At 55.5% G+C, this 23,839-nt stretch overlaps 3 protein-coding genes across 3 annotated transcripts in view; 1 reads left to right on the top strand and 2 right to left on the bottom strand.

Annotated features, from left to right (window-relative positions):
- NKIRAS2 (NFKB inhibitor interacting Ras like 2) overlaps positions 1-5,620 on the top strand; it is a 13,703-nt gene extending 8,083 nt beyond the window's left edge. Inside the window, exon 5 of the transcript XR_002830125.1 lies at positions 5,150-5,620. The gene's annotated coding sequence lies outside the window, so the exon portion shown is untranslated. The remainder of the gene's footprint in view (positions 1-5,149) is intronic.
- ZNF385C (zinc finger protein 385C) overlaps positions 1-23,839 on the bottom strand; it is a 26,708-nt gene extending 2,869 nt beyond the window's left edge. The window contains 4 exon segments of the mRNA XM_023756972.1: positions 1,442-1,607; positions 4,398-4,508; positions 6,300-6,448; positions 23,590-23,839. Coding sequence (XP_023612740.1) covers positions 1,442-1,607; positions 4,398-4,508; positions 6,300-6,448; positions 23,590-23,839 — 676 coding nt within the window.
- On the bottom strand, positions 7,819-11,399 carry LOC111826743 (transmembrane protein C17orf113-like). Its single transcript, XM_023756924.1, is given in 3 exon segments — positions 7,819-8,695; positions 8,697-9,332; positions 10,837-11,399. Coding segments are annotated over 3 exon segments (2,028 nt in total). The 5' UTR covers positions 11,380-11,399; the 3' UTR covers positions 7,819-7,846.

The following is a 23,839-nucleotide window of genomic DNA, read 5'->3' as shown; positions in this document are numbered from 1 at the left end:
TGAAGAGTGTCATCCCAAAATTCATGTCCCTCTAGAACAGCGGTTCTCAACCTGTGGGTCGCCAACCTGTGGGTCGCGACCCCTTTGGGGGTCGAACAACCCTTTCACAGGGGTCTCCTAAGACCATCGGAAAACACATATATAATTACATATTGTTTTTGTGATTAATCACTATGCTTTAATTATGTTCAATTTGTAACAATGAAAATACATCCTGCATATCAGATATTTACATGACGATTCATAACAGTAGCAAAATTACAGTTATGAAGTAGCAACGAAAATAATTTTATGGTTGGGGGTCACCACATGAGGAACTGTATTAAAGGGTCGCGGCATTAGGAAGGTTGAGAACCACTGCTCTAGAACCTCAGAATGTGGCCTTATTTTGGAAAAAGGGTCTTTGTAGACGTAATTAGTCAAGATAAAGTCATACTGGCTTAGGGTGGGCTCTAATCCAATGACTGGTGTCCTTATAAGAAGACCATGGACACATGGGAGAACCAGATGTGAACATGGAGGCAGAGATGGAGTGACACATCCACAAGCCAAGGAATGCCAGGCAACCACCAGAAGCTGAAAGAGGGGCATGAAACAAATTCTCCCTCTCCATTCCATGAAGGAAGCAGCCTTGTGGACACCCTGATTTCAAACTTCTGACCTTCAGAGCTGTGAGAAAAGACATTTCTATTGTTTCAGCCACCCAGTTAGTGGTCATTATAGTTCCTACAAAACTAATACAAGTAGTGACTGGAAGGGGCCCAAGGTGGGCTTCTGGGTGCTTGAGAGAAGTTTCTTAATCTCGATATATCCAGACGGGAAAATGCACTGAGCTGTCCACTTGTGATGTGTGCCTTGTCTCTGTAGGAATGCTCTAGCACAGTGATGGCGAACCTATGACACGCGTGTCAGAGGTGACACGCGAACTCATTTTTTTGGTTGATTTTTCTTTGTTAAATGGCATTTAAATATATAAAATAAATATCAAAATATAAGTCTTTGTTTTACTATGGTTGCAAATATCAAAAAAAATCTATATGTGACACGGCACCAGAGTTAAGTTAGGGTTTTTCAAAATGCTGACATGCCGAGCTCAAAAGGTTCGCCATCACTGTTCTAGCACAAGCAGACATAACAATAAGATATCTCTTGCCCTAACCGGTTTGGCTCAGTGGATAGAGCGTCAGCCTGTGGACTCAAGGGTCCCAGGTTCGATTCCGGCCAAGGGCATGTACCTTGGTTGCGGGCACATCCCCAGTAGGGAGTGTGCAGGAGGCAGCTGATTGATGTTTCTCTCTCATCGATGTTTCTAACTCTCTATCCCTCTCCCTTCCTCTCTGTAAAAAATCAATAAAATATATTTTAAAAAAAAAGACATCTCTCAACCCCTCGTCAGAAACCAGATTGGGAGTGGGGGGCGGGAGAAGAGTTCAGGACTGACCTTTGCGTTGTGGCTCTTCGGGGGCTCCACTGGCCACGGTCGGGGTCGGAGACACCAGTGTCCCATCCTGGGCCAGGGTCTGGGGCCTCTGCTTGCTCTTGGCGGCTTCAATTGCCTTGAGTTTTCTGGCATGTTTGTGGCCTTTATAATGTGCTTCGGCCTGGTTCTGGGGCGGGGAGGGAATAGGGTCACCATTCATTCTCTGAGTCTACATGTCCTATCCGCAAGCTGGCACTGGACATGGGGCAGGTCAGAGGGAGGCAGGGATCGGGCCACACAAGGAGTGAATCCTTGTCACTGCCATCATCATCACAGTATGTGCATGGCCCTGAGGTTTACAGAACACATTCTCATACGTGAGCTCCCAGGCAAGCAGCCTCTGGCTTTAAATTCTGACTCAGCCACTGAGTAGCTGTGCATCTTTGGGCAAGTCACCTCACCTCTCTGAGCCTCGGTTTCCTCACTCAAACTCTGCGTTAACACTGGCCTCCCAGGATTGTGAGAATTAAATGAGAACCTGAATGATCAGTGCCTCGTCCATACAGTAGGTGCTCAATGAATGTTAGTTACCAAGTTTATAAATGCACAAATGGAGAAAACAGAGCAATCCTCATCCTTTGGGATATGTGCACCACAGACCATTCATCCCTTTTTCATATTTTCAACAAATAGTTATTGAGCATTGGCATTTGCCAGGCACTGCAAAGAGGCCCAGCATGAACACATAGATCTTCTCTCTGAGGGAAGTCTCTCTGTCCAGCTGGTTCACAACTTGTAACCTGAAAGCCTGGAGGAGCCCCCATATCTGGCCTGGCAGTGTCCTCCCTCCTTCAACCAGGGGTCCCTGCTTATTGCTCCCAAATGCAGCAAAGACAGGCCCCTCCCTGGACACTTTCACTAGAACAGGTCAGCTGAGAGCATCTCCCCACATCCCAGAGTTGCCTGGACAGAAGGTAAACCTTCCCTGAGAAGCCAGGAAGAGGCCCCTTCACAATCCAGGGGCAGGCTATGGTAGAAAGTATGCAGGCCTTGGGGTCAGCCAGGCCTGGGTTCAGATCCCAGCCTTGCTACTTACCAGCTGTGTAGCCTCAGGCAGGTTACTCAACCTCTCTGAGGCTCAGTTTCCTCATCTGAAAAGGGGATGATAATTGCACCTCTATCCACCTCACAGTTGTATCATGAGAACTAATTAAGACAATAGGCACGAACAAGCATCCTATATAATAAAGAGGCAATATGCAAATTGACCCTCATGCCCTCACAAGATGGCTGCCTATGACCAGGCTGGCAGTGGGGTTAGTGAGGGACGACCAAACGACTGAACACCAGGCTGCGTGGGGTGACCAGGCCGGCGGAGGGGTGGGGGGTTGGCCATGAAGGGCAACCAGGCTGGCAGAGGGGGCAGTTAGGGGCGATCAGGCCAGCACGCAGAGGCAGTGAGGGATGATCAGGCTGGCGGGGGGGGGGGCAGTTAGGGGCAACCAGACAGGCAGGCAGGTGAGCGATTAAGAGCCAGCAGTCCAGGATTGTGAGAGGGATGTCCCCAAGGGGTCCCAGATTGGAGAGGGTGCAGGCTGGGCTGAGGGGACCCCCCCATGCACGAATTTTGTGCACTGGGCCTCTAGTAGTCTATAAACTCTCAGGTGCTTTAAGAACTCAGCTCCTGCCAGGCTGGCATGGCTCAGTGGTTGAGTGTCAACCTATGATCCAGGAGGTCACTGTTTAATTCCCAGTTAGGGCATGTCCCAGGTTGTGGTCTCCATTGCCAGTGTGGGGCGTGTAGGAGGCAGCCAATCAGTGGCCCTCTCTCATCATTGATGTTTCTACCTCTCTCCCCCTCTCCCTTCTTCTCTGAAATAAATTAAAAACAAAAAAACCCACTCAGCTCCAGCCCTGGCCAGTGTTTCTCAGTGGTTAGAAACACCACAGTGTCTCAGGTTTTATTCCCAGTCAAGGACACATACCTGGGTTGCAGGTTGGTTCCCCAGCCCCAGTCAGGGTGTGTGTGGGAGGCAACCAATCGATGTGTCTCTCTTACATTCAAGTTTCTCTCTCTCTGTCTCTCTCTCCCCCTCCCTCCCTTCCATCCACTCTCTCTAAAAATCAATAGGGGGAAAAAATCCTCAGGTGGGGATTAACAAAACAACAACAAAAAAACAAAAACAAAACCCCAAAACTCAGCTCCTGCCCTGGCTGGGTAGCTCAGTTGGTTAGAGTGTCATCCAAGGTTGCAGGTTCAATCCCTGGTCAGGGCACATATAAGAATCAACCAATGAATGCATAAATAAGTGGAAACACATTATGTCTCTCTCTTTCTCTCTCAAATAAATAAATAAAAATTGTTAAACAACAACAACATATTAAAAGAAAAAACACACAAAACTCAGCTCCAAACCAGGAGCTGATGGGTGGCTCCTGGGACCAGAGTGGGGAAGGGCACTGTCTCTCTCTCACACTCTCTCTCTTTTAAAAATATGTTTTTATTGATTTTTAGAGAGAGGGAAGGAGAGGGAGAGATAGAAACATTGATGAGAAACATCATTGATTGGCTGCTTCCTGCACGTCCCCTACTGGGGATTGAGCAGGCAGCCCGGGCATGTGCCCTGACCGGGAATCAAACCGTGACCTCCTGGTTCATGGGTCGCCGCTCAAGCACTGAGCCACGCCAGCCGGGCAAGTCTTCTCTCTTGCAGAAGGGTCCAGAACACAGGGGAGAAGCACAGGAGGGAAATGGAGTCCCAGTGGGACTGGAGAGGAACGGGGCAGAGGACTCTGGATAGAGAAGGGGATGGATGAAGGAAGGACCAGGAGTGCCTCTTTTGCAGCCACGGATAGAAATCTGAAACCACGGCCCCTTTGCTAAGCCTGTTCCTCCAGGAAAGATCCCAGAAGCCCAGTCCCCAGCCCTCTCCCTGCCCAGCCCCTCCCCCAGCATGTTTCCACTACTTCCTCTCACCGCTGAGTTGAACCTCAGGTGACAGATGTTACAGGAAATGAAGAGCTTCTTCTTCAGAGGGGAGGGGACCCCAAAGGTGTGGCTGATGACAGCTTTCTGGACCGGGTCCATCTGTGAAGGGGTGGGAGGGCACAGTAACTCCGGGGTTGCCTCTGGAAGAGGGCAGTTCAAAACACCCCTAACTAAAGGCTATCAAGGAGGGCAGTGGGCACCCTTAGGAAGAACTTTACCATCCTTGTGATGCCAGACCCAACACAAGAAACAGCCTGGTCCCTGGCAGACTTTATCTGTCAGCCTGGGCTTCGGCTTGGAGGCAGGGGGATGGCCAAGGTGCCCTCCATGATCTTGAGAGATAGAACCATGTCCTGGTGATCACCTTGGCATTTCTTGCTGCCTCTGGCCTCTGATTTTGTTTTGTTTTTCTCATTCACAAGAATCATATACGGGGACAGATTGTTGGGGGTAGGGAGAGGCAGGGAAGGGACAGAATCCCTCTGTTGGAATTTCCTCTCCCGTAACCCAGCCTTGTGCTGGACCTAATGGCCGGGGAGATCAGGCTCATCTTATGAGCTCTGCCACTGCCACAGGGCCTGAGAGGGAGAGGAAGCCCCGGCCAGGGGCGGTGGGGGGCCAGGATGGGGCAGGTGACAGCAGGTAGAGGCCCTGAGTAGTGGAATCATTTCTTTGGAATGTTAATGTGTATGTCTTTTTCTTTTTCTTATTTTAAATAATTTTTTCTTCTCTTTTCTCAGGGGCCTAGATTGTTGGGCCAAAAGCGGCAGCCATCTGGGCTTGCGTGTCCAGAACTTTCTGTTCTCGTCTCTCAGGAAGGCTGGGAGAGAAAAGCATGGTTTCAGGAACTTCCCTGAGAACAGAACGAGGTTCTACTTCCCACAGCAACCAGGGCCGAGGCAGCAGGGGACAGGGCCTCAGAGAATGGCCTGCAGGGCCCCCAGCGATCAGGACAACAGCACTTCACCTGAGGGTCCATGTGCCTGAACAGTGAGCATGTCAGCAAGTGACAGCAGAAACCTAAGACCAGAGGACCCTCCCCAAATGCCTCAGGTTCCTGGAACCTCTGTGCAGCCCTGGAGGCCAGGCAGGAAGGAAGGGACTCCTCAGGGTGACTGAAGCCAAATTCCCCACCATCTTGTCAGGGTGGGTGGGGCTCACTGATGATTGCATTTGATTTTTCAAAATTAAAAAGGGGGTGGCATTCCTTATGGCTCATGTAGTGAAGTCTAATTCATGCTCACTACCCTTGTTCTTCACACACATACACACATGGAAATACACAGACTAGGATACAGAGAGCACATGAGCTTACAGACAGTTACAGGTTACAGTGCCATGCAGAATAACACACACACACAAATGGCCTACAGACAAAGGCACAATCACCCAACCCATACAAAACACACTCAGAGGTCAGACATACACCAGAACACACATAGTCAACACAAAGACACAAAACATCTCTCAGCTACCCATGCACACATATTACATACGGAGAAATACAGAGTTGTTTACAAACACCAACACACATCCACATCCACAAATAACCCACAAAGACCTATGGATTTACAAACTAACACAGAAAGGCACACTCAATTGCACACACAAATCATCCATAGAAGTCCCTATACCAAAACTCAAGTGAAATCTACAGTACAGACCCTACAGGCCCAGCAGTTGTTACTGGGGGGACACCATTCTCCTCCCCTTGCCCAGAGAGCTGGGCCTGGGGGTCTCTATTTTGGGAGCACCTAGTCTCTTGGGGATGTTGGAGGAAAACGAGCTCCTGGTAAGACCCACCTTCTGAGAACCGGCCCATCTGAGCCCACCTTCCATGCCCACCCCCAGCTTGGCTGTACGCCCCCCGCCCGCCAGCCCGGCCCGTACCGTGCTGAAGTTGGGGAAGAGGCTGAGCGGGGCAGCGCCATTGAAGTGGAAGGCGAGCAAGTGCTTGAAGTCCAGCGGGGGCTGCAGAGGCCTGGCAGCCAGGGGCAGGGAGGCCAGCAGGGGGCTGGGGGTGCTGGATGCTGGGCCTGCTGCAGGAGGAAGAAGGGCAGGGTCTGAAATGGGGAGCCACAGGGCAATCCTACCCCCACAGCCAGAAGAAGCGGATGGGCTTCTTGGGTGTGAAGCCAGGACAGAGTTCCTGTCTCCCTCGTCACAAAGTAGCCCTGGCCAAGCCCAGGGCAATGACAGCCCATCTCTGTGCCTCTCCTCTCCACACCTGGGGCAGCAGAAGCAGGGAATCCACAAAAGAAGGGTGACCCTCCTGCCCTTCCAGAGGCCCAGATGAATGCTTAAGGGGAGCCAGGCCAAGGGAGGGGACAGAGGCGTCAGGGCAGGCCCCCGACACACACACAGCACCATGGAGACTGCACATGAGCTGGGTTTCCTCTTTATTGCAAATTAAACCCAAACCCAGGAGGCCTGGGGACTCCAGAGCCCCACATCATGCCCAGCAAGGGCTGTCAGAGAGGATGGGAAACCCTTGGAATCTGAAGGGATGTGTCCCCCAGCGTTGGAATCTGAAGGGATGTGTCCCCCAGGAGGCACAAAGCACCCCCGTTGGCATCCCTGGGTCAGGCCTTGAGGGGTGGAGGAGGGGTGGGGGGTCGGGAACACTGTGGTTTTACAGTCTTTGGTCTTAAAGGTCTGAGGCAAGGAACTTGGGAGAACAACCAGACTTGAAACAAGAAGAAAATTAGTAACAAGTCCAGTTCATTTGGGACGTTTTTTAGACCCTATCACTGCAAAACGAAAAGAAGTCCTTTTAGATTTATGTGTTACATTATGAAAAATAGGATAGATTTATTTCCTATTTATAGATTGATCTGTCTGTACACAGGGTCATATACATAAAAGCCCCGGGCAGCCTTGGTGGGGCGGGCAGGGAGGGCAGCACCGCCTCCCTGAACTGTTAGCTGTGCACAGAGTGCTGTGCTGTGTCAGAGACAAGGACCGTGGTCTGCTTTCCGGTCGTATCTGAAGAGAAGAGACGCTGCCAGGAGTGGGGCTAAGAAAGGCAAGGACCACATTCGACTTTCCCTCAATCCCTTAATTCTGGAGCCCCAGCCTTCCTCCCTCCAAACAAGAACCCCCCACATTTTTAAGGCCAAAACGTGGGATGAATCCAAAGGGAAAGGGTTGAGCTACTCCTCACCAAACTCTAGAATGGTCAGGAGCAATAGTTCGGGTGCCCCAGACCCTAGCATCTCTCCACTGCCCGGGCCCCCCTTGACCCAGGCCCTCCTCCACAGCCCACAGCCCACAGCCCACAGGGCTGGGTTAGTCCTCAGCGTGGAGCAGAAGCATGGGGAAGGTGACCGGAAGGCCACAGTTAGTACGGCAGCTCGGATGCAGCATGGGCAAGTCCGGCTTGGCCCTTAGAGGACCCAGGGCCTCAGGCTGGCTGGATAGAGGGAAGGAGGCCACCCTCACGTGAGCTTCGACCCCAGCAACCTGTCCCCCCACCCACTCTCTAAAAACTCCACGGCCAGCGCAAAGTCAAACTCGTGTAGCGGGGGTCCATCCACAGCGATCTTGACCACAGGGTCGCCCCGGCCTGCCCCGGCCCCGTTCTGCCCCCACCACCGCAGCTCCCGGCTGCGGCCGACCTTGTCCAGGAGGCTGGCGCCCGCCGGCAACGCCAAGGCCAGGGCGGCGAGGGCAGCGAAGTCGGGGAAGAGCTCGTGCAGCTCCGAGTGCTCGCAGGCCAGCCTGGCGCACAGAGCCCGCGGGCCCAGCCGCCCGAGGCTGCAGACCACGCGCTTGAAGAGCGCAAAGTCGCCGAGCGCGCGCGGCCGCACCACCGCCGGGGCGTAGGCGCGCAGCAGCAGCCGCAGCGCCCCCTCGCCGTGCGCGCCCAGCTCCTCGGGTGTCTCCGGGTAGCGGCGGGGATCGAAGATCGCGGAGAAGGCGGCCACGGCATCCAGCGAGGGCCCCGGGGTAGGAGTCCCGCAGCCCCTTCTGCAGGGAGTCCAAGAAGGCCCCCGCAGCCGCTCCAAGTCCCGGAGCGCAGCCTGGGAGTAGCCCGGCCAACTCCAGGCCACGTAGGTACAGCGCTCACCGCCCAAGTCGGGACTGGAGGACGCCAACTCGTGCAGGAAGCCCTGGAGGCGCGCGCCACCGGAGCTTCGCTGCGCTTGGAGGGAGGCCGCCGCTGCCATCACCAGGGGCTGCAGCAAGGCCAGGTGTGGGTCTTCCGGCTGCAGGACGAGGGCGAGCTTCTGCACGCAGGGCAGAGTGTCCAGCAGCAGGTGGGTGAAGGCCACGAAGGTGAACTGGGCGCAGGGCGAGGGCCAGTGCCCTAGCTGTTGGTGAGGCTGGGGCAGAGGCCTCCAGTGTGGGCACCAGGCAAGGCCAGGCCTCAGCCACTGCTTCCACCACAGGCAGCAAAGAGGCCCAGGGCACTGGCCGTGGTCCTGCCAAGTCGATGGCTGCGAGGTCCAGTGCTGCCCGGAGCTCAGGGACCATGTGGGAACTGGGACCACCGTGGAGGCGGAATAGGGCATCCAGTACACTTTCATATTCACCTAGGTAGGCAGGGGGCTCAGGATCTGGCCGGCCAGGGAGGCAGTGCAGCTCCGTGAGCAGCGGGCACGTGGCCCGGAGCTGCAGGCCCACGCTCCCCAGGCAGTCCCTGGGGAGGCTTGAGCTGAGCCAGGCTAGCTTGGGTGCAGACACACCGAAGGCCTGCAGGATGTCCAGGAGTTGGCCAGCAGTGTCCTCGCCCTCCTGTAGCTCCACACTGCCCAGGAAGGTGGCGGCAGGCTGGCCATCACAGGGTGACACCGACGTGGCAAACAAGGCCAGACTGTGGGACTCAGGCCAGTCTCTGGTCTTGTCCAACACCAGCCCCACATACGGGGATGCCTTCAGGCACTGGCAAGCCTCTGTGTGCAAGACACTGGCAATGGCCACCTGGGACAGCCAGAGAGAGAAAGGGAGGGCGGGCAGAGTTAGGCTTGTCCTGAGAAGGGGAGGCAGACAGTACAGGGTGATGGCAAGAGCACAGGCCTTGGGGTCAGACAGACTTGGGGACTAATCCTAGCTTTGCCACTTACAGGCTGTGTGATCTTGGGCAAGTCATTTCACCTCTCTGAGCCTCAATATCTTTAGCTCTAAAATCAGGCTCATAGGTGCCCATAATCTCCTCCAAAGGTTGTTGTGAATTATAAATACAGCCTTTTGTTTTTGTGCTTATAAATGAAAAATGCTTTATGAACTGTAAAAGTTCTACAGAGTTTGGTGTGTGTATTTCTACAGCATCACCCAGTCTGCCTTATTCCTGGGGATCTCCCTCCTCTCTGCTGTCCAGGGATGAACTGATAGACATGTTCACTCCTAACTCTGAGTCAGTGACATAGGGCCCCAGCTGTGTGTTCTGTAAGATGAGATCAACTCCCCGACCCGCACACCAGCCCCTAGGGCTCATACAGCTGGTAAGTACCTAGGACAGAGCTGCAAGTACCTAGGACAGAGCTGCAACTTGCATGCCCCCAGGGGCCACGAGGGTAATACTGAGCTCAAAGTGGGCCAGGGATTACTTGCTCCCCCAACTCCACCACTTCATGCCCTGAGAGCATGGGGACCTAGTTTTTCAGTACAAGTAACAAATCCAGATTTTCACATGTAATCTCGTTTTGTTAAACTTGGAAGCTAATTAAAAATTTTTAAAAACACCGTGGCCCTGGCTAGTGTGGCTCAGTTGGTTGAGCGTCATCCCATGCATCAAAGGGTCATTGGTTCGATTCCTGATCCAGGCACATGCCTGGATTGCAGACTTAATCCCCTGTAGGGGGCGTGCAGGAGGCAGCTGATCGATATTTCTCTCTTGCCCTCTCCCTTCCTCTCCATCTAAAATCAATAAAAACAGCCCTGGCCGGTTGCTCAGTGGTTAGAGCATTGGCCCTTGGACAGAAGGGTCTCTGGTTTGGTTCCCAGTCAAGGGCACATGCCTTGGTTGAGTAGAGGTATGAGCAGGAGGCAACCAATCAATGTGTCTCTTTCACTTAGGTTTTTCCCTCTTTCTCTCCCCCTCACCCCTTCCTTCCACTCTCTCTAAAATCAATGGGAAAAATAGTTTCAGGATTAAAAAAATAACAAAAATACTGTAAAAAACAACAAAACACTTCTGTGGGCCAATGAAGCCCTCAGGGCCACCAGTTTGCTATCTCTGGCCTAGGTAGTGAGGGAGTGCCCCTGGGCCCCTGAGGACAGGGCCTGGTCTGGCCGCTCCACTGCTGTGTTCTCAGCAGCCGGCCCAAGGCCACACACACAGTCGCTCTCAGTGACGGTTCTGACAGTGAAGGTATGAATGAAGTGCTCTGGCCGAGGCCCAGGGGCCTGGCATGCTGGCACTGTGCCAGATGGCTCAATGTCCTCCCTCCGCAAGCCCTCCCCCATACCTCTGGCTGCCACCCACCTGCATGTCCCTCACCCTCCTGGGACTGTAGTAATCACCACGCTCCGTGCCCAGCAGCGCCTGGCACAAGTTGAACCTTTGTAGCTCAAGTAGGGCAGAGCAGCGGTCGTCGGGCACGTCCTCCTTGGCCATGCAGTACACCGTGGTCAACACAGCCACTTTGGCAGGGTCCACCTCCACCTTGATGCCCCTGGAGGTAGGGGTGGTCGCCAGGCCTGGGGAGGCCCCTCCTCCCTCAGCCTGGCCCTCAAAAGTGGGCTGGCCCCGGTTCATGGCCAGCGCCTGGCGGTGAGCCCCCGAGGTCACATGGCGCAGCAAGGCATGGCGCTGGAAGTTGTCGGTGCCCACGGTGAAGGCGTTTTCAGCTTTGCCGTGCTTGTTCCGTACCAGGGCCTGGCGGCACTCAAGGCAAAACATCAGCTTCCGCTCATAGTCAAAGTCCAGCCAGGTAAACTCCTCTTTCCAGTGCTCGTTGAAGTAACGCTTGCACTTCTTATTGGAGTTGGAGGCCTCTCCAGCGGGTTTCTTCCCCGGGGGCACCATTCCTGCTCGAGGGGCAGGGCACCCCAACTCCCACCCAAATGCTCTAACTCCCAGCCTCCCACATACAGAGTCACGTCCCTTGATAAGGGGAGTTGGTGGGGAGGCAGGAGAAGGGCGCCCGCCTGGCTATTGGGGACCATCCATCTAACTTAGCCAGGAAAGTTTATTCCTGCTCCGCTGGTGGGAGACTGGAGATGAAAGAGACAAGGGAGGTGTGTTAGGGAGTCCACCAAGGATTCACACTGCCCACAGAGCACGCCCCAGCTGAGGGGTGGCCTGAACCCAATGGGGAAGGACTACTGGGAGTGGGCGGGGTCATGCAAAGGGCCATAGAGTATTATCCAAAGGGAGGTATGGGAGGTATGGGTGCCCCAGCCCCGCCTTCCAGGACAAGGCATTGTTTAGTGTTGACAGCTGAAGCATGTCAGAACTCGGAGCTGGAATGACCAGCACCACCTATACAACCACATTTTATGGGTGGAGGGACTGAGTCCTGGAGACAGAGTGGTTCTTGGACTCATGAATAATTTGTGGCTGAGCCAGAACAAAAACTTAGGCCTCCTGATTCGTTGCCCAAAGGATGACTGATGCCGCCAGACCACAGTCCTTTATCTCATTAGAAGGAAGTTAGCACAAAGCTGAGCTCCCGGGGCCACTGGATTTTCTCTGGAGATCCCTTTCCTACACACACACACACACACACACACACACACACTACACTTCCCCCCATCAGCCACTCCTTGGCCTGTGTTGTCATCTCCACCTCCTCTTCCCAACCTCAACCTGTCCAGAGAGTTCAGAACCATCTCTGCTGGCCATTCTGAAATATACAACCCCGGTCTGGGCCACTCCTCTGGGCACCACATCTCTCCATCCAAACACCTTCCTGGTTTGTCAAATGGAACTTTCACTCTGTTCTTACAAAATCTGTTCCTCTCCCCGTTGTCCCCAGTCCAGGATGTGGCCCATCCTCCCACCCAGGTACTCTGGCCAGAAACATGCCCCCCTAAGCCCCACTCTCTTCCTCATCCGGGGCCTGGTCTATCCACAGGGCCTGTTGATTCCATCTCCACAAACTACCTCTAACTCATCCCTTCTCTCCATGCCTCTACCACCTTCCTCATCTAGGCTACCTTCATCTCTTGCCTGGACTATGCCAGTTGCTTCCTGATGGTCCTTTGGCTTCCTGCTCTTACCCATGTCTGAGCCATCCAAACCCTAGCAGCCGGAGGGGGCTCTTAAAAACACTGCTTTTAAACCCCTCCACTACCGCCTGTTGCTCTGGGTCAGTGCCAGAATCCCTTTCCAGGTCTGCCAAATAAATGCTGGCAGCTGCTTGTCCTTCCCTCCCTTTCCAGCTATACCTGCCTTTTCTTGGTTCCTCCAGAGTGCCAGATGCCATCCTCAGGGCCTGCACACAAGCCGTGCTTTCTTCCAGAATGTCCCACCCTCCACTTCCACTCTGGTCTTAGCTTACCTGTCCCCTCTTCAGAGGAGGCTTCTGAATTGTCGGATCCTAGGAAGTCCCCTCCTTGTCTGTCACTATCCCCCGATTGTTCCCTCTATTGCACTCCCCACAGTTGACAAATATGCGTATTTCTGTGCAGGTCTATTCCTTGGTATATTCTCTCTCTCTTGGACTGAACCCCAGAGAAGGGAACAGTGCCTGGCAAAATTTGGGGAGTGAATGAGTAAGGAAGGATGAGTTGCCAGGCAGCATGAGCAGTGGAGTGGGCCCTTGGGCACCTGTTGGGTGGTAAAAAAAGCTGCCTCTGACATCCTTTCCTCCCAGAATCCTATGATTCAGTGGCCTTGTCCAGCCCATCACCAAAGGGTCTTAGAAAGGGGAGGAGGTGCAAGGCGAAGGTGATACCCTTCTGGAACTGTGATCCTTTCCAGGCACCTAGACACTGGCTCTCCTGCCCCATCCTGCAGAGCGGACAAAGTGACTGTCAGACCTAGGAGGTTTCTGATAAAAGAGTAGGTAGGGAGGATGGAGAGTCCGAAACTGCACTGTCTGATGCGACAGCCAACGTGGCTGTTAAAAACGAATCAGAACTAAGTGAACAAAAAATTAAATTCAGTTCCACAGTCGCACTAGCCACAGTTCAAATTCTCAACAGCCACACGTGGCTAGTGGCTATTGCATTAGCCGGCCCAGACAGAACATTTACAACATCCCAGAAAGTTCGATGGGACAGCGCCACCCAAAAAACAAAACAAAACAAATGGACAAAAGCCTTTGCCATTCCCCCACCTCAGCCCGAGGGAAGCAGGCTGATGGGGTGCGGTCCAAGGCTGCCCCGTCTCAGACCCAGGTCCTGGCACCTCTCCTACCCTGGACAGCAGGATGGGAGCAGGCACAACCTGCGGCCCTGGGGCCATGGGGTGCACTGCCACCCCCACTCCACCCGGCACATAAGCCTCAAACAGGGTTTATTCAGCCCCAGGATGGTGGTCCCAAACCTCCTCCTCAGGCTCCTTTTAGGACCCCACTAAGAGTGCAAGGTCCAGGAGAGGAGAGGTGGGGACCCCTCCCCTGGCAGCCCGAGTGAGGCTAGGGCTCCCTGCATGCCTGGCCTGTCTCCCTGGGGTGGGGACCCTGAGGGCTGGGGAACTTCTGGGGGTCAGGTGGGGGAGGAGCCCTCGGATGGGTCATCCAAGGCACCGATCCCCCACTGGCGGGGCCCTTGTTGCCCGCCCCCTGCCGGGCAGCTCCGGAGGAGACGCCCTGCCCGCTGGCCCCCGCCCCCACCCCGCCCGCACACACTCACGGAGCCGCGGGAGCCACCATCTTGCCGGTGGACGCTCTGGCCGCGGTCTCCTTGGGCTGCACCAAGCGACAGCAGCCACTAGCGGTAACCACGGCGAAGAGGCGCCAGCAGCCAGCGCAGGGCCGGGGGCGCAGGCTGGGTGGTAGCGACCCCCCCCCAACCCCGGGCTCATCTGGCCGCGCCCACCTGCCCCGCGCTCGGTCCCCTGGACGCACGTCGCCCGGGGTCACCCTCATCCATCCCAGCTGCGGCCGCTGCAGCCGGAGCTACTGAGGTTAGACCACAGGAAGGATGCTCAGGGCGGGAGGCCGAGTCACTCACTCCGCACAGGCACCTGTAGATTCCTAGCGGAGCTCCCAGGTGAGAGCTCACGGATGGAGAGCCAAACCCGGTGGAGCGCCCTGCATGGAGGCTACAGTCTGGGAGGTGCTCTGAGAGTTATGAGCCAGATGCCTCGGGATCACGGAGGAGCAGGCAGGAAGCCCACGATTTTCCCGAGAGTCAGTCCGTTTTCACAGCAGGGTCGGGGAAATGTAGCAGGGAAGGGCATTCCAGGCAGTGGGACTGGCCGAGCGCCTGAAGTTAAAGGTGCAATGCAGTTCACAAAGGTTGGCGTGGAGAGGCGGTATGGGGGATGGGATGGGTGGGGCTGGGGGGCAGTGCCTGCTGCTGGAAGGCCCTGCAGTGAACCCTGGGGGTTCTGGTCTTCTGGGGGTTCTGATCTTCGGGCCAGGTGGGGACCTCAGGAGGCGTTTGAGCTGGGAGCTGAATGACTTCACGAATGAGTTATTTGTAGTGATTTGTAATGGGGGTGACAGACATGGTGTGTCAGGAGAGGAAGGAGTGATCTCTTCCTGGAACTTTCAGATGCACAGAGGCCCAGCCCTGTGGGGGTTCCCTGGAGCGGGGAAGAGAGGCTGTGGGTCCCCTGTGGGAGGAATGTGGGCGTGTGGCACCCCAGCCCTCCCAGACTTGGAGTCTGGAGGCCTGCAGTGGAGCTCTGCTGACCGTGAAGTGGTCTTGGCTGGGCACTTAGCCAAGAGCCTCCGTTTCCTCATCCATGAAGTGGGAATTGCAGCCAGGCAAGGAGGAAAGGGCAGGGCAGGGCAGGACGGGTCTGAGGACCAAATGAGTTGCTGGGTGTGGAGGTCATTTGAAGAGGGGGTGCCAGGGCACTTGGTGACTCAGTCTCCCCTCAGTACAATGTCACCCCGAAATGCCTTTCAGCCCCTCACAGTTGGGTCCACTCCTCCCCCACACAAGGCCTAGGGCACAGGTAGATTTGAGGTCAGGGCCTCTCTGGGGGCCAGCACCCCTCACATAGCACTGCTCTGTGCCACCCACTGTCTGCCTGTGACATTCACTGTGAACCCTGGCCTCCAGGGCCGCTGCGATGAGGCATGAGTCATGGCACAGGCACACCCGTTGACTGCTTGGCTTGTGGGTACACTAATGAAGGGAGAAACCCCAGCCCCCACACCTGTCCCAGGATGGCACCGCCCAGCCTGACAGGTCTAAAATTCTGCACCCACAAAAGGGTCAGGTGTGGAGGGTCTTCTCTGATGGCATTTGGCTGCAGGACAGCCGCTTGGCTATGTGTCTCAGAGCATCCCTCCAGGGGTCATATCTGCGACCCACTCACTGGCTGGCTCCTCAAGAGGGTAGGTTCTTTCTCTGGTCAAACATGAACAAATCAGACTGTGTGGCAGAGAACAGCTCACCCCCAGGGTCCAACTGAGGCTGGGGCGGGAAAGAAGAGCGGAGGGCTCATGAAATAACGTCACCCTGGCTGCCACCCAAGGGAGAGGCTCCGGGGAGCCACATTCTGCTGTTTGCCATCACGGGAAAGACACACAAGAGCACAGGGACATACAGCATGAGGTCCACAGGCCCACACGCAGATGGCTACAGGCACATGCGTCTCCCCAGGATGACACTGTCTGCGCACACGGATGCATCACATACGGAGGTGGTACCCACGCAGACAGATGCCCATGCTGGCCAGAGGCCACGCGTGAGCGTGCACATACACACAGACAGGCAAGATCAACAAAGATGCGCTCAGATCACATATACCCAGAGGGACAGACACACGAGGGACAGACCCTAGAAAGGCATATACAGACGATTCAAAACAACAGGCACGCAGCACACACACAGGCACAGAGACGCATATGCACAAAGGCCCAGATTCAGACACGTTCACCCAGAGGTAGGTGTGTGCACACACCCCGCTTACAAAATGAGATGCATCTGACATACACACAAGCTCCTGTAGCCAAACCCAGGGTCTCTTTCTCCCACAGGTCATAGGGGCAGATGGTAGGGCTCCCCCCACCCCAGGCATGTACACACACACCTCAAATAGTCAAGCTGCTGTTTCTAACACAGATAAAACCAAAACTCTGCGGGGAAAAAAAGGGAGTACAGGAGGGGAGAGAGAGCCAAAGGCAGGGAATGGAAGGTTGAACCAAGACCCCCTGCTTGCCTACTCCCACCCAGTCCAGGGGGGTCCTCCCCACATTCTCCAGGGCCCCCAATTCACTTCGGGGTGAGCCAGCACTTGGGAGGTGGTGATGTTCCAGACTCCCTCCTTCCCGTGCTGGAGGAAGACCCCCAAGCCCAGTCACAAGAGGGACTCTGTCCCAGCCTTCAGCCCATGGAAGGGGTTCCCAAAAGCCCCCCTTAAAAGGTAATGGCTGTCTCCCCCAAAGAGGGCCAGACAACCCCAGTGTGGAGAGGTGAGCCAGAAGACCAGGGAGAAAGGGGGCCATCGGCGTTGACCCCAGCGCAGTGGCTGGACCTCAGGTAGGAGCACCCTAGATTTCTGCCCGCCTCCCTCTGTGTCCCTCTGTCTGTCTTTCTCTGCTGCAGTAACAACCCCCGCCCCTAACACTGCTTGGAGGCTCCAGGCAGTTGAAGGTGTGATTTGATACAAGGAAGGTTTGATGCAGGCTCCTGGGCGCATGTCTGCCCCAAGCGTGGCACACTTCACTCCTGCAGGGTGGCCTGTGGCTCCCCAACGCTTCCTGCCACTCCCGCCCCCACCTTTGTTCCCAGCCAGAGTGGGGGCTCCCTTACCCAGCCCTGGACCTAGGAAAATGTACCAAGAGTCAACTGGCCATGGGAGACTCTTAACAGACAACTTTTGGAAGCCAACAAACACAGGAAAAGGATAGGGCTGGGAGAGGGAAGGGGCCTGTCCTGGTCTCCAGGCCCCCTCCGCACCCGGCTCCTGTGCCCTCCGTACTCACCCAAGAGCATTCTCTGCTTCGGAGGCACCGCTGAGCGCTGAGCGCAGAGTGAGGAGCAAATGAAACCCAGCCAGAGAGTGACAGAGGGAAGGGGGTGGGGGATGCGAGGGACAGGAGGGGAGGGCACGAGGGAGGGACTGCTGCTCCTGCCTGCAAAGCCGCGGTTACCAGGCCCTGCTCCCCCTTTGCCAGGATCAAGCTGCCTAGTCCCTGGTTTCCTCCATCCGAACCAGGGATGGAAAGAACCGGGCACTTCCTTCCCTTAGGGGAGGGGAGGGGCCAAATGCGGAGAGTATGGACGGGGAGAGTGTCAGGGAGCATCCACTCCCCGCATCCTGGATAGCCCCGGCCTAGAGCCTCTGCAGCAAATAGCTGACCCTGCCCGCAGACACCTCCAGGCAAGGAGGTGCTGTGGCCCCTCTCGGCCTCCCACAAAGCTCTTGCTGCTAAACTTTGAAGCCCTGCCTCAGGGCCTGCTGCTTCAGGAGCCCACTTCTCCTGTCCAGTGAGCCCACCATCCCCTTAAATTTACTCCTTTGCTGAAGGGGAAACTGAGGCTAAGAGAGGTACTACCACTTCACCCCAGTGTTGGCTGTGGCGGTGGGGGAAGGGAGCTTGCCCCTCTCAGTCCAGGACCTGGACTGTGGGACCTGCTCCCTGGGCAATGCCAGGAGGGGGTGGTGGTGGTCATCGGGTCAGCTAGAACTTTTGACACCTCTCCCCTGCCCTCACTCGTCCCTCTCCACGCCACCCCCAGTCTTTTCTCTCCTCCATGTGCCCCTTTCTTCCCTCCTCTTCAGGAAAACAGACTGTGTCTCTATTCACCTGAGCACCTGGAGGCTGGCTGGGAGGGGGGTGGGTGGGTGTGGGAGAGGAGACAGCCAACCCACAGCTGGATCCCGTCTTGCATTCCAAGCCTGGGTCCCAGGGCTAGCCCCCCACCCCCTCAACATCCTGTCTCCACCAGACAATAACCTGTAATCTCTGGAGCAGCCAGTGCCTGAGCTGCAAGGAAGGTCTGGGGAGGGGTTGGCAGCAGCAGCTCCTGAAAACAGGTTTGTTAGGAAGAGGCTCTGGGGGAAGGACCTGCTGGTGTGGGGAGAAAAAGACGAAACTCAAGCCCAGAGCTAATTAACCCACCTAGAGACACAGACGGGACCTTTGTCTCCTGCCGGGGCAGGGATCTGAGCTAAGCCCCCTGATTCTCCACCCAGATGGCTTTGCCTTTCCGGGAGGTCCCGGGGGAGGTGCTGATGGTCAGGTTCACACTTGGCAGAGGGGGATGTGATGGCCATCCAGGCAGAGCGGGGCGCTTCCATCACCTGCCACGTAAGAACAGTAACAGGAGGCGATGGCTAGACTGCAAGAACTCAGTGGCCTTGGGGGAGCACAGTGGCTCTGAAACATGCACCTAAAGGCCTCAGGATGGGTGGCAGGGAGGGACTGAAGAGGTGGAGGGACAGGCTGGAGGGCTTCCGGGGCCTCCTGATGGGACTGAAATTAATCTATCTGCAGGGAGTGGGGGGTGAGGCGCTCATCAAGCCAGTGACTCAGGCATGACCCAGCTCAAGGTCTTTGATCTCTGGGGCTCAGAATGCAGCGAGGCTTCTGCAGTCTAAGACTCAGAAAGGAGATGGGAGGACTGATGAGAACAGGAGCTTGGGGCGGTCCGAGCGCAGAGCAAGGGACAGCCTCCACCTGCCCCTCTGACCCCTTCCGCCCCCAAAGGCAAGGGATGTCTGGTGCAGCCAACTTCGCCCTGAAATCCACTATAGTTTGACTCCATCTCTGCTTTCCTGCCCCCTTCATGTCTACCCTGCACTCCCGGCTGGCCATTTTGGTAAGCTAGAGCTTAAATCATTTCCCAAACCCCCTTCTCTCCCCTCCGGTATCATGGCAACGGGTGATGGGGGACAAGGGTGAGGGCCCTGAATTGGATGGCTGGGTCGGTCCTGCCAAGAGATGCGGGGGGGACCAATTGGCTTTGGAAGGGTCCCCTCTCTCTCCCGAGCCAGCCTAGACAGAGTGGGACATGGCTGGCACCTCCCCACTTTTCAGGTGAGGACACCAAGGCACTTAGCAAGAGGAGAGGCCAGGGGGCCTGAGCGCGTGAGGACATCTCCTGGGAGCTGACCTGCCTTCTCTGGGCCATCGCTCCTCCCCTTTCCTGAAACATGAAGGCCCAGCCCCTGCAGCAAGTGCAGTGGGTGTGTGAGATCGGGTTCAGAGTCGGAAACCCTGGGATGGGACCCAGCTGTGTGACCCGGGTGTGCTGCCGAAACTCTCTGAGCTCCAGGATCCCAATTTCTGACGTGAGGACTGGGTGTCATCATCCTTGCCCTGGGGGCTGGGCGAGCGGGGCATGCCATGTTGGGTGTGGAAGTGCTTTGTAAACAGTTCAGCTCCAAAGCAGAGGCTTCATTTGGTGCAGGAGGTAGGTCACAGCTGCTTGCCCAGGTGTCTCCCATGCCCTGTGCTGGCCCAACATCCGTACGAGAGGTTGGAACTGGGAGGGTTGAGCCAGCAAACCTTTTCCCTGTAGATGTTCAAGAACCATCTGAAAGTTGTGTGTGTGTGTGTGTGTGTGTGTGTGTGAGAGAGAGAGAGAGAGAGAGAGAGAGAGAGAGAGAGAGAGAGAATAGGGTCATTGAATTCAGCCTTATTGGGGCAGGGGTCCTCCTGCCCACACCTGCCGTGTTGAAAGATGGCTACAGACACATTCCTGAAGAATCAATGGGCCCGCTGTGTGGGAGACAGAGAGGGTAGAGGGTGGGCTGGGAAAGTTGGGGAAGTTCCTGGAGGAGGAAATGTGGGTACTTGCTGTTTCCTCATCCCGTGCCCTCTCCCAGGTGTGGAAGGCTCACTCTGAGCTGGGAGCTGGGTGTGGATGAGTGAGGAGGCCTCTGACCCAGGCATTGAGAAAGCTCAGAGAGGGAAGAGGTCCCTCCGCCCCAATATCTCCCTCCCACGGACAGCCTCAGGGACATGAGCAGGAGAGGGTCCCCGCCTCACTGCCTGTGACGGCCTGTCGCTCTGCAAGCCACCAGCCCCACAGACCCCTAATCAGAGTGACAGCTCCAGGGAGCATGCCTGGAGGTCCCACTCCCACACCTTTTTCACCCTCCCAGGGAACAAGGACTGCCTAGGAACAGAGCAGTGCATTAAGGCCCCTCAAGCCTCCGTGAAAGTAGGTGTGGCTCTCTCCACTTCCCAGGCTGCCCCATCGGCCTCCTGCACGCCCCACACTGGGGATCGAGCCCGCAACCCAGGCATGTGCCCTGACCGGGAATCCAACCGTGACCTCCTGGTTCATAGGTCGACGCTCAATGACTGAGCTACACTGGCTGGCACTGTGGTCTTTTATCCTTACACCCCACCTGAGGGCAGGGAAAAGGGAGGGCTTATAGCTTAGGCACCACTGCCCAGAAGAAGGGCCTGAAGAGGCTGTGTTAGAGGGGAGCAGGGCAGGACAGTGTTCTTTTTCTTTTAAATTTTAACATTGTCTTAATCAAGCAATGTAGAGGTTTACAACAGGGAATTTTAAGATAGTTGAATAGAGCAAAGTGAAGGATTACTCTGTTAGGATAGCCTCTGTGAATAAAATTCTTATGTGGATTTAGAATAGTGTTCTTGAGCCCTCCCCATCCAACACTGTCCCCAGACCTGCTTCTCTCTCAGCACCCCCCTTTCTGATAATGGAACTATCTATCACAGCATCACCTAAGCTAGAGTCATCCTTGGACCTCCCTCCCCCATGACCCCCACATCTCATCAGTCACCAAGTCCCAATGGCTCTGCTACAGAAAAGGCCCCAGAATCTGTTTCCTCCATCCCACTCGCTTCTTTCTCCGGCACCCCCAAGTCTTCCCCTTCCCCTTCGCCAGAGATCTCTAAAAATATTAATCACTCCTGCTCAACACCCTTCAGCGACACCCATCACCTTTAGTTCAAAGGCCAAATGTCCGGCCTGCCTGGGAGGACCTCACAGGCAGCTCCTGCTCACCTCCAGCCATGCCCGCCATGTCCATGCCCGCCGCGTGCCCAGCATGGCCTCTGCTCCTGGGAGGCCAGGGCCTCAGGCCTTGGTGCATTTGCTCTGTCTGTCTCCCTACCTCGGGTTCCTTTCTGTCTCCAAGATCCAACATCAAGGTCACTCCCCTGAAGCTTCCCCGGACGCTGGTACCCACCCCTCGGAAGCCTGTTGTTATCTTGGACAAACTCGTCTGCACCTGCGGTTGTCTAAACAGCACTGTCCTAACAGGAGGGTATGCTGCCTTTTAAAGATGTGGATCCCTAAATAAATACTGTATGTTCTCACTTATTTGCAGAACCTAGAAAAGTCAAACTCATAGAAGTAGAGTAGAAAGCCAGGTGCCAGGGGCTGGGGAGTTGGAGACGTTGGTCCGAGGGTACAAACTTCCAGCTATAAGATAAATAAGGTCTGTGGTCTGTGATGTAATGCCCAGCTGGCGACTGCATTAACCACACTGCATTATGTGATGGAAAGGCGCGAAGAGAGTAGATCTTAACTGTTATCAGCACACACGTGCAAAATCATAGTTACCTGAGGGGACGGAGGTGTTCACTAACTTACTGTGGTAAATATTTTATAATATATATGTGTATCTAATCATCACATTGTACACCTTAAACTTACACATTATATGTCAATAATATCTCAATAAAGCTGGGGGGGCGGGGATACGAATCCTCCAAGCAATGGCGTGGGCCTAGGGGGTTGTCTGTAAGTATTTGATGAATTAATGAGTGCCTTTTGGACTCACACACACACTCTAGAACAGGGGTGGGCAAACTTTTTGACTCGAGGGCCACAATGGGTTCTTAAACTGGACCGGAGGGCCGGAACAAAAGCATGGATGGAGTGTTTGTGTGAACTAATATAAATTCAAAGTAAACATCATTACATAAAAGGGTACGGTCTTTTTTTTTTTTTTTTTTTTTAGTTTTATTCATTTCAAACGGGCCGGATCCGGCCCGCAGGCCGTAGTTTGCCCACGGCTGCTCTAGAAACATCATACGATCAGATATGCTCTTACTCAGATTCACACCCTTGGTGTCCCCAAGGACTCAGGTGGAGGAGCTGGCACCAGCCATCAGAGCATTCCCATTCCCTGCTTTGCTAATGCAGTGACCTCTGCCTCCAATGTCCCTTCTCCCCTTCTCCCTGTTCCAAGCTCAGCACGCCCCCCTTCCTCCAGGAGGCCTTTCCTGGTGCCCCGGGAATACCTGACTTTCCCCGTCATATCCCTGGGGCTACGTCCCACGAAGCACTCACAATATTTATCTGCTCGTTTGGTGTCTGTCTCCGCCCAAAAGACAGATTCAGTCTTGGCCAGAAGGGGGAGGGGGTTTGAGGAGGGAGACTGGAACGTATTGGTCTCCAGGCCCCAGGCGCTCCGTACAGAGACACAGTGCGTGCCCAAGTATTCACCCAAAGAGCAGGCAACCTGCGGAGAGTTCAGAGGGTAGCCCTCTGGCAGCTACCGACCTGGGCTGCAAGCGAAGTTCCCAGTGGCTGCCCGCAGGAAGCAGGCAGAAGTTCCCACCCTTCCCACCTCCCCACACTGGGCCTGCCTCTCCTTATTTCCCCCATGGCTCCTCTGTGCCTGTCAGCCGGAATCACCCTCACAAATTCATTCACCCGTTTTCCCCAGAAATCAGCCAGCTGCCCCTTCGTGCTTGCAGCCAAACCTCTGCAAAGTCATCCCAGCCGGGGAGAAGCGGAAATCCTGGCCAGGAGTCCAGTGGCCAAAGGAAGAGGGGCTTCCCTAGTCCATCCCTCAGCTGGAGTGTCATGCACCTTGCCAACCCTGCCCTTCAGAGACCAGAGCAGCATCCCGGGATACCCTGCAGGTGAGGCCTTTGTCTGAAAGTCTGTCCCTGCCAGGGGACTCCAGCCTGGGGTCCTGATCCCAAAAGACCCCACAGGGAGGCCCCCCCCCCAGACCAGAAAAACCTCAGAGGAGGCTTCAGCCTAAAGACCCTCAGATCCAAGAGGGTTGACCAGGTTAAAAAAAAATTGACAGCATCTGGGGGACTTCAGATGCTAGAACCCATTGAAGGCACCCCAGCCCCACAGACCCCACAGAGAAAAGCCACAGACCCAGCCCTCAGAGGGGCCCAGAGCCAGATGTATAGGCACAGTGCCCCCCTGCACTGACCTGGCCCTGCGGGGGCCTTCCCCAGGCTGAGCTGCCGCAGCCGCCTCTGGTGGGCCCGCCCCTCACAGTGCACCTGGGCCTGGGCCGCCGAGTTCAGCTGGATGTTGCAGACGTCACAGAGCGTGTACGACGGCCGTTTCCTCTCACGCTTGGGCTTAGGCAGTTCTGGGGGCTGAGGGGGGCACTCCGCAGCTCCAGATATGGGGGGCTCCTTCTCAGCAGGGGGAGAGGGGCTCAGTGGCCGCTTCAT

The sequence above is a fragment of the Myotis lucifugus genome, unplaced genomic scaffold (genome assembly GCF_000147115.1).
Source record: "Myotis lucifugus unplaced genomic scaffold, Myoluc2.0 scaffold_100, whole genome shotgun sequence".
Taxonomy (NCBI): Eukaryota; Metazoa; Chordata; class Mammalia; order Chiroptera; family Vespertilionidae; genus Myotis; species Myotis lucifugus.
This window is presented reverse-complemented; position numbering and strand designations above follow the sequence as displayed.